Source organism: Echiichthys vipera (assembly GCF_963691815.1).
Source record: "Echiichthys vipera genome assembly, chromosome: 4".
In the NCBI taxonomy this organism is placed as follows: domain Eukaryota; kingdom Metazoa; phylum Chordata; class Actinopteri; order Perciformes; family Trachinidae; genus Echiichthys; species Echiichthys vipera.
Genome location: NC_139829.1, coordinates 5,089,472 through 5,099,571, shown reverse-complemented (window position 1 = coordinate 5,099,571; position 10,100 = coordinate 5,089,472). Strand labels below are relative to the sequence as shown.

Sequence of the window (10,100 nt, the reverse complement as noted above, 5' to 3'; positions counted from 1 at the left end):
AATAATAATAATTAACAACAAGTCAAGTTGCAGGTCATCAAAACTGTGACTTTAGTCTCTTCGTCCCCAAGTCCCCAAGTCCATATCTGTGTCCATTAGTGTTCTCAGGTGTGATGGAGCCGCCTGGTCGTCACCACAGAGCTGTTGTACCTGCAGGAAGTGAAGAAGAAGGAAAATCACTGGGTTCAAAGTGTCCAAACATGACCCTGAATGCAGCATCTTTGTCTGAGGGGTTTCACCTGGAGAAGTGGGAGGAGTGATGAGCTGTCAGTCCTGTCTGGACAGAGGAGGAAGAGGAAGAGGAGGAATAGTCCTGACTGTGACTGTGGCAGAGACGCTCCCGTCCACAAAGACACAGAGACTCCTCAAGAGGAACCACAGGGATCTCTGCCAGCGCTGCGTTCTGAAACACACACACACAAACACACACACACACACACACACACACACACACACACACACACACACACACACACACACACACACACACACACACACACACACACACACACACACACACACACACACACACACACACAGGAGAAATTCTGATTTTGAGTGGACACAGTTAGTAGGGGAGACCAGGGGAAGTTGTAACATAGCTGTAATTATAAATCACCTGATTTACTAATGCACATGCTCAGTTTAGTCCTTATAGTCCGCATGTGAAGAAGTAGCGCCCTGAGGCTGACACAGCCACGTTTTGGAGGAAAAAGCTCCTTTTAAGGTCAGAAAGTATTTACTTTAACGTAAATTATTTTTGTGATTGCTTTGTCTGCTTCAAAGTTCAGCTCAACGGACTTAAAGGTTGAATATGTAGAATCTTCATTAAAAGCTGTATTTTAAAAAAGAAAAAAGAATGCACCCACGGGGCATTTTGAGGGGTGCAGAATGAAAGTACCGTATTTTTCGGATTAAAAGTCGCTCCTGAGTATAAGTCTCAACGGCGGAACATGCAGAATAAAGAAGGAAAAAAACATATATAAGTCGCATTTTTTGGGGAAATTTATTTGATAAAATCCAAAACCAAGAAACGACATTTCATCTTGAAAGGCAATTTAAAATAAAAATAGAATAGAGAACAACAGGCTGAATAAGTGTACGTTCTATGACGCATAAACAACGAACTGAGAACGTGCCTGGTATGTTAACGTAACATATTATGGTTAGAGTCATTCAAATAACTATAACATATAGAACATACTATACGTTTACCAAACACTCTGTCACTCCTAATCACTAAATCCAATGAACTCTTCTTCCTCGGTGTCACTTCTGAACAACTCTGCCAACTCATAGGTACGGAAGTAGCAGGTAGCATCTTTTTTTGCAATGCACCTCTGCCATGACCCGCCTCCGCCAAATTCTGATTGGTTGACGTGTGTGTGTGACGATTGCTGATATACGCCTAGTCTCTTACGTGACTGAGATAAATAATAGCCTGGGCTATTATCTGATATTTTTTAGTCTTAAGTCACGTACTGTTTACATTGTACCAGCCTAGATGAATCCAGCGAGCTTGTGTTTCGCCATCTAGCTGCGTGTAGTGGTGTCTCTCCAGTATGCGCGTGCTTGAATGGGAGCTGATATTATAAGTGCACCTTTTCTACATTTACCTGTATCTTTTTATGCAGCATTGCTTTTGACAACATTGTCTAGGGAGTCGGGAAGAACCTGTGCAATTCTCTGCTGCTCCAACAGCAGTGGGAAACTTTGGATGTGAACTGAATGTGAACTACACAAACCTTTACCTCATGAAGAGTGCCCCTGTCTGAGGCCGTACGGTCTACGTGGATTCAAAGCTTTACCTCATGAAGAGCGCCCCTCTCTGAGGACGTACGGTCTACGTGGGTTCAAACCTTTACCTCATGAAGAGCGCCCCTGTCTGAGGCCGTACGGTCTGCGTGGATTCAAACCTTTACCTCATGAAGAGCGCCCCTGTCTGAGGCCGTACGGTCTGCGTGGATTCAAACCTTTACCTCATGAAGAGCGCCCCTCTCTGAGGACGTACGGTCTACGTGGGTTCAAACCTTTACCTCATGAAGAGCGCCCCTGTCTGAGGCCGTACGGTCTGCGTGGATTCAAACCTTTACCTCATGAAGAGCGCCCCTGTCTGAGGCCGTACGGTCTGCGTGGATTCAAACCTTTACCTCATGAAGAGCGCCCCTGTCTGAGGCCGTACGGTCTACGTGGATTCAAACCTTTACCTCATGAAGAGTGCCCCTGTCTGAGGCCGTACAGTCTACATGGATTCAACCTTTACCTCATGAAGAGTGCCCCTGTCTGGGGCCGTACGGTTTGGATTCACAGCTTTGACTTCAGTAACAGTCCATTTTGTGTATTTGTATCCACATCTCCGGTAATAAAAATACTTATATGACAAATGTTGGCACATTTGAGACCATCACATTAAAGGTTTTGCATGAAAACAATAAAGGTGGTAGAGAAAGCAAAATGTTTGAAGCGTGGACACAAAGTGTTGATACTGTCTACTCAAAATAAAAATACAGCGATTTATGCTTTTTGTCCCGTACAGGACACCGTAGTTTTGTGATTTATAACCATGTGTGCCGCTGTGTTTTTCACTGCAATGTAAGCAGTAAAGCAGAGGCCTGTTTTATCAAATCTGTTTAAATTGTTAAAACACTAACTTTGTTTGGGTGTCGAGCTGTGTTTTAAAGGTTTAAGTGTTTTTTTTTCCTATCCTCAGTATAATTTAACTTGACTTAATATTTAATTTAATCATTTTTTAACCGATTTATTCTTCTCAGAATGCTGTATTTAATTTATTTCAACCCTATATGTATTTTTTTGTCTGTGTAAGAGGAGTATTTCAATGATTTGAGTTTGAGAGAAATAATAATATTATCATATGAACCTAAAAAGTTAGCCACCCTGCCCCCAGGCTAACTGTGGAAGGAAGTGGGTTCCACACATACTTTTGGAGACTTACAAATAAGGACGTTTGTAAGTCTGTAAGTTGTACGTTTAGTCAGACTGTACATAAACCTACTCACTGTTTTAATCACACCCTCAACCTTGTTTTGGCTTATGGTGTGGAAATTAATGACTTAATAGTCTTTCCACAGAATCCTATTTTATCAGACCATTATTTAATAACTTTTGAATTCATATTACAGGACTACTCACCTCTGGGTAAAAGTGTCTACACTAGATGTTTATCTGATAGTGCTATAACTAAATTTAAGGAAGCGATTCCATCTGCATTTACTTTAATGCCTTATCCTAATATTCAAGACTCCTGCACTAACGTTAGTTTCTCTGAAATTGATCACATTGTTGACAGAGTTGCAGGCTCTCTAAGAGCAACACTCGACTCTGTTGCTCCTTTAAAAAAGAAGATAATAAAACAGAGGAAGTTAGCTCCGTGGTATAACTCACAAACCCGTGAATTAAAAAGAACATCGCTAAAGTTGTAAAGTAAATGGCGCTCCACTAAACTGGAGGAATCTCACTTAGTTAGGCAAGAAAGTCTTAAAACCTATAGGAAGGACCTCCGTAATGCCAGAGCAGCATATTACTTTTCTTAAATAGAGGAGAATAAGAACAATCCTAGATTTCTTTTCAGCACTGTAGCCAGGCTGACAGAGAGCCACAGCTCTATTGAGCCATGTATTCCTATAACCCTCAGTAGTAACGAGACCATGACCTTCTGATAAAATTATAACTATTAGAGACAAAATCAACTCGCTTTGCACCAATTTTTCATCAAACCCAGGAACCTTACAAACTGTACGACCTGATATATTCTTGGACTGCTTTTCTACAGTTGACCTTAACAAATTAACCTCTACTATTTCAGCATCAAAACCTTCTACTTGTCTCCTAGACTCTATTCCAACTAGGTTACTTAAAGAAGTGTTACCTTTAATTAGCACTCCTGTATTAGATATGATTAACATGTCTTATCAGCAGGTTATGTACCACAGTCTTTTAAAGTAGCTGTAATTAAAGCTCTTCTTAAAAAGCCCAGTCTTGATCCTGAGGTACTAGCCAACTATAGACCTATATCTAACCTTCCTTTTCTCTCTAAGATCCTCGAGAAATTAGTTGCCAGTCAGTTGTGTGACTTTTTACATAATAATGAGATATTTGAGGATTTCCAGTCTGGATTTAGAGCAAATCATAGCACTGAGACAGCACTGGTGAAAATTACTAACGACCTTCTTATAGCTTCAGACAAAGGACTTGTCTCTGTGCCTGTTTTACTAGATTTTAGTGCTGCCTTCGACACTATTGACCATCACATCCTGCAACAGAGACTGGAGCATCTAATTGGCATTAAAGGAACCGCACTGAGCTGGTTTAAGTCATATTTATCAGATAGATCTCAGTTTGTACATGTTAATAATAAATCCTCCATGCACACTAAAGTTAGTCACGGAGTCCCACAGGGTTCTGTCCTTGGACCGATTCTATTCTCCTTATATATGCTTCCCTTAGGAAATATTATAAGGAAGCACTAAATTTTCATTGTTATGCTGATGATACACAATTATATTTGTCGATCAAACCAGAAGAAACCCATCAGTTAAATAAACTTCAAATGTGCATTAAGGAAATAAAAAGCTGGATGACCTGCAATTTAAACCAGATAAAACTGAAGTTATTGTACTTGGCCCCAAAGCCCCACTAGTTTAATAAACTATAAAATTTGTAGCTGTATCGAAGCTGCTATTGCCACTACTCATCATTGATCATGTTTGCCACCATAATTATTATCATTTTCATATTCTGTCACCTTAGCTGTGCTTGTTTCTACTATTCTGTTGTATTAACTGTCATAACAAATAAGTTATATTCACATTACTATAAATATTATTATAGTTACTGTTAGGCTTTGCTTGCATCTCTGGAAGTGTGTCTGTCTGTCTGTCTCTGTCCATCTGTGTGTCTTTTCTCTCTTTCTCTCTCCTTTTCTTCCTCCCCAACCGGTCAAGACAGATGGCCGTCCTCCACAGAGCTGAGTCTGTCTGACGTTCCTGCCTGTTATAGGGAAGGTTTTCGTTGCCACCGTATTCTACAGAGGAATTGTTGGGTCTATGTAAATCATAAATAAGTCATTGAGTGTGGTCTTTACCTACTCTGCAAAGTGTCCTGAGATAACGTTTGTTATGATTCGACTCTATAAATAAAATTGAACTGAATTGAATTGAATTACAAATTAAATGTACTTGTATTACATAGAGCTTAATAATTCAAAACGTATCTCCTTTTATAATGTTTAAGCACTTTTTAGAGAGTTTTGACTGAATAAAAGTCTATATAAAAGTGCAGGGGACATGTCCCCTGTGTCCATGGATGGATTACTGCACAGCCCCGAGGGCCCATAAAGTCAGGGGCCCTGACTCATAAAACAGTGCTGAAAAATTATCACAAAGAGACAAAAAGACTATAGTGAGGCAAAATAACAATGAAGAGATGCTAAATGACTGAAAATAGACACAAAACAAAATGAAGACAAATAAATGCAAAAATGATTGAAAAATAGATGGAAAATGACCACAGAGAGAAACAAAACTACGACATTGCAATGTAAAATGACTAAAAATAGATACAAAACCACCACAACAATATGCAAATGAGTAAAAATAGATGCAAAACCATCACAAAAAAGGAGGGATCAGGCTGCAGACCTCCAGCGTCAGGACAGGAAATAAACTTTTTGTGCATCTCTTAAAGGACTCTGGCGTATACATACACCCCTACACCCTGAAACCACGGGTTACATTTTCAAATTACCGAATGATAATGCAGATTGCGGATGTTTGTAATAAAGTAGTTACGCTAACAGTGGCTAATGGTTGACTGACGATCAGATTATTTGTTGTGTAAAGGAAAAAAACATAGTATTACAGAGTATTTAATGTTTTGCAGTCCTTCATTCCGGTGCAGGCTCCACTCTCAGGCTGCTGTCAGGACACACTTTTGAAGAAGCCGCATTGTTGTTGATTTATTCTTAATTAATCAACACCAACATGAAAAACATAAATGTACACGTTGCATAAGTCGACCAGCATTATTACTGCGTTAGCCTTCATCAAGTGTCAAAATAAACTCCATTCATAGCCTTTAGTTTAGCGACATTTGTCCATATAAAAACATTGAACTTAATGGAAGATATATTTCCTAATGAAAAATGTAATTGATACAAGTTAATGTCTACTCAGAGGGTTGTACATACTGCCGTATTCTCTGTTATGTTCTGGCTCTGACCTAGGGCATGACATGAATGGGTAGACACCTTCCTCACTCCCAAGCCACAGAGGAAACCGGGGATAGGTTTGTACGTTTTCAATACACAAAGGTTTATTTACAAGTAAGTAAACACAGAAATTATGCAATTATATGGTTTCACAAAGGCACTGCAATCTACTTTAGAGAGATTCAAAATATCAATGAAAAACAGTGCTATCACAATACCTAGAACACAGAGGTCATCTTTGAACTTACAGCTGGTTTTGGACACTATAACTGGCACACGGAACAAACAAAAACAAAAAAAATATCCTCAATCATTCCTGTGTATGTCAAAAGTAGGCTTGTTGTTGCAGCTAAACTTTTATTGACTGTTACTACTCCATTTTACATTCAGCATATGTCAAGTCACAAATCAACCACATGTCCTTGATATTGGAGACTTAAAAGATTCCTGGAGGCCAGGTCATCAAGGTTGAAACAGTCGTCATCTGTAGCTTCAGCTTCTGCCATTTCCTCCTATCCCATTCTGACTGCACTGGGAAACTCTACCTTGGAAGACACAGACACACTCAAATCCACACCTTTGCATCTTTCATGTGAACATCAAGGTGCTGCTCAAGCTTTGCTCTTGGGCTCGGCTTGTATTTAGGGCAAAGGGGGCAGTGGAACATCTTACAACAAGCTGTGCAGTGTTCCACTTTAAGCCCTGTACCCTCTTCATAGATTGAGTCATGCACATAGCACAGAAAAAGTGAAAAAGTTAAAATATATGTATTTCAATAAGTAAGATTGGAATGAATAGCAAATAGCCTTTAAATCCTTGTGTCATTATCATTTAGACAGCAAATAACTTGAGCGTGAGGCAAACGTTTTGCGTGTGTAAGGCGGCTAGTAAAATGACAAACATGCAACCCGGTTACCAGGGTGTGTGTTTAATTCTATATCTAGATAAACACATTTTGATATTTACTCTTGTCCCAACGGTAACATTAGTCAATCTGCATTAAGACGTAATTTAAGAGACGCAAAAAAGTTTGTTATTTCCTGCCCTGACACTGGAGGGAGCCTGAGAGTGGAGCCTGCACCGGAAGCAGAACTGACACTGGAGGTCTGCAGCCAGACTCCTCTCCAAAAAGATGCAAAATGAGTAAAAATACATGCAAAACAATAACAGAGACATACAAAACAGCTAAAAATGAACGTAAAATGATCACAAAGAGAAACAAAATGACTTAAAGTTCATTCATTCATTCATTCATCTTCAACCGCTTATCCCGGGGTCGGGGTCGCGGGGGTTCTGGAGCCGATCCCAGCTGACATTGGGCGTGAGGCGGGGTACACCCTGGACAGGACGCCAGTCTATCACAGGGCACATAGAGACGAACAGAGACAGACAACCATTCACACCTACGGGCAATTTTAGAGTCATCAATTAACCTAACACGTGCATGTCTTTGGATTATGGGAGGAAACCGGAGAACCCGGAGGAAACCCACGCAGACACGGGGAGAACATGCAAACTCCGCTGACTTAAAGTTGACTCTTTAAATTTGGGTAGACACGTAGACTGTCTAGAGGGGGGGGGGGGGGGGGGGCTCTTACTATACTCTGCCCAGGGGCCCCTTGGCTCAAAATACGTCCATGTCTGTGCCACCCATCCCATCACCACCACCCATAAATTAAGCCTGTGTACACACACACACACACACACGATGAATGTGATTGAGTAGGGTGCGTTTGTTTTCCTCTCTGGTACCTACCTTCATCAGGAGCCTCTGGTTCTTCATGTCATGTTTCCATGGCATCACGTACAGTTTGGGTATCATGGGATGTCGGGCTGAGAAGGTTGGGATGTGAGTGCCGGACCGCCTCCAAGTGAACATGAGAAGTTGACTTTTCAGGGGCCCAACAACAAATCTCTTACCACATCTTTTTCTCTCCTCTGACTACAGGCTGCTTTGGTTTCAAATTTAAATTATACAGTAGGTTTACATATGCAAATGGGCGTTATGCTATGAAGTATGAGCTAAATTTTGTGTATTTCCAGAACATAAATATGAACGTTGGATAAAACCAGGTTCAAAATTCATTTTTCATTTCATTTTGTTGACACATAAGAGTCGAATGTTTTTACACTCTTTTTATCACTCCATAGATCAGCATTAAAAAGTCAATTTCTCTGCATGTTTTTATGAATAAATGTTGTATAAATGAGGCTGTGAATGTAAAAACCTTCAGAATATAAGTTTGGTGTCTGTAAGTGCTTCTGAAGTGCAGATTTAAAGTATTTAAACAGATTTATTGTCAAATTCACACATTCTGAGACACTACAGGAGAATAGATTTAAAATTTTACCTGATAGATATCATGAAACTTCCCCAGTATTACCCCAGTTTTGTTAGAACGTGCTGAATAAGTACTGATAAACACCCCAAATTAGCAGCATTATGCCCTCAGATCAGAAGCATGACTCACTCGTGTTGGTGGGAGCTCCCTGCAGCATCGGCCATGTTTGTTGACTGTCAGGGTCACCTTAGAAACCTCCCAGTGCATGGTGGGTAGAGGGTAGGGTTACAAGAAGCTGAATCCCAATCTCTCACAGACTTTGAGGTACGTTCACAGTCAGTTTGTGAGGGCTGTCCCACTGTCAAATCATCAAGTGCATGAGGTATTCTTAGTCCTTCATCAACACTTGCTCTAAGGGCGTTTCACACCAGCCTTAATTAGTCCAGTCGAATCGAATTTGAATGTGTTTCTGCATTTTTACGGTTCGCTTGGGCAGGTGGGAATGCAGCGTTCGTATTCGGGTGTGCACCAGAATTGGACTGAGGCCCGGTAGAAGAGGTGGTGTCAGTCTGCTTCCAAATTAACTCTGGTGGGGTTCTTTTGTGGTGAACGTGATCGGACCAGGGTTCAACTAACTGCAGAAAGCACCGCATATTTTAGACTACAAATTCATTCTCTCCAAAGTCGAGCAGGGGGAGACTCCACTTAAAGCTGCATTCTCTCTAATGTCCAGCAGGGGGAGACTCCACTTAAAGCTGCATTCTCTCTAATGTCCAGCAGGGGGAGACTCCACTTAAAGCTGCATTCTCTCTAATGTCCAGCAGGGGAGACTCCACTTAAAGCTGCATTCTCTCTAATGTCCAGCAGGAGGAGATTCCACTTAAAGCTACATTCTGTCTAATGTCTAGCAGGGGGGAGACTCCACTTAAAGCCGCATTCTCTCTAATGTCCAGCAGGGGGCGACTCCACTGGCTCCAAAAGAAGTGTGATTAGGAGGGAGAAGGGTTGAGGTGGGGACCAGTGTCTGTGTACTGGAAGTACCTTTTTCTAATTTTCGCTTCGATGTGAGTAAAGTAAATCTAACTCAGTTTAGACAATCAAAACAATCAAAAATAAAAATAATGTAGAAACATTACAGCAAAAATAAAACTTTATTCTCCAACAGAGAAAAATAAGATCACATCATTCAATCTGTATTCAGTCATTCATGTCTCTGTAACAGTCAGCTTCATGATGTCACATACAAGGTTACATGTATGGTTTACAGTTGAAGCATCGATACGTAAAGTTAATTTACAATTTTTAAAACCACGATGTACATTGCATTGCAGATTTTATTCTGTTTTCACATCTTTTTACATCAGAAATGACAGAGTTAAAGTGAAATTCCGCTGTCAAATCATCCCAGGCTCTTTTTAGGCCAATACACTCATCAAATAAGCCTTCAAGACAATTTTTCTTTGTGTATGAACTACTAACATAGAAATCGGGGACAGGCGCTAACAGTACAAACAGCCAAATGCGGCTAACACAGATGAGCTCGGGGTGGAAAGTTGAACACATTAAAACAGATTTTTAAATCGCAAGTTGAA

At 40.5% G+C, this 10,100-nt stretch overlaps 1 protein-coding gene across 1 annotated transcript; it reads right to left on the bottom strand.

The window, feature by feature from the left end:
* Positions 1–104: 104 nt before the first annotated feature.
* On the bottom strand, positions 105–8,732 carry LOC310945641 (sperm-associated microtubule inner protein 10-like; the record flags this gene model as incomplete). The annotated part of the gene is made up of 4 exons (XM_083911793.1): positions 105–150; positions 240–403; positions 7,983–8,091; positions 8,698–8,732. The coding sequence occupies 4 exons, from the start codon at positions 8,730–8,732 to the stop codon at positions 105–107; spliced, it is 354 nt and encodes a 117-aa protein (XP_083767919.1).
* Between the last annotated feature and the right edge of the window lie 1,368 nt (positions 8,733–10,100).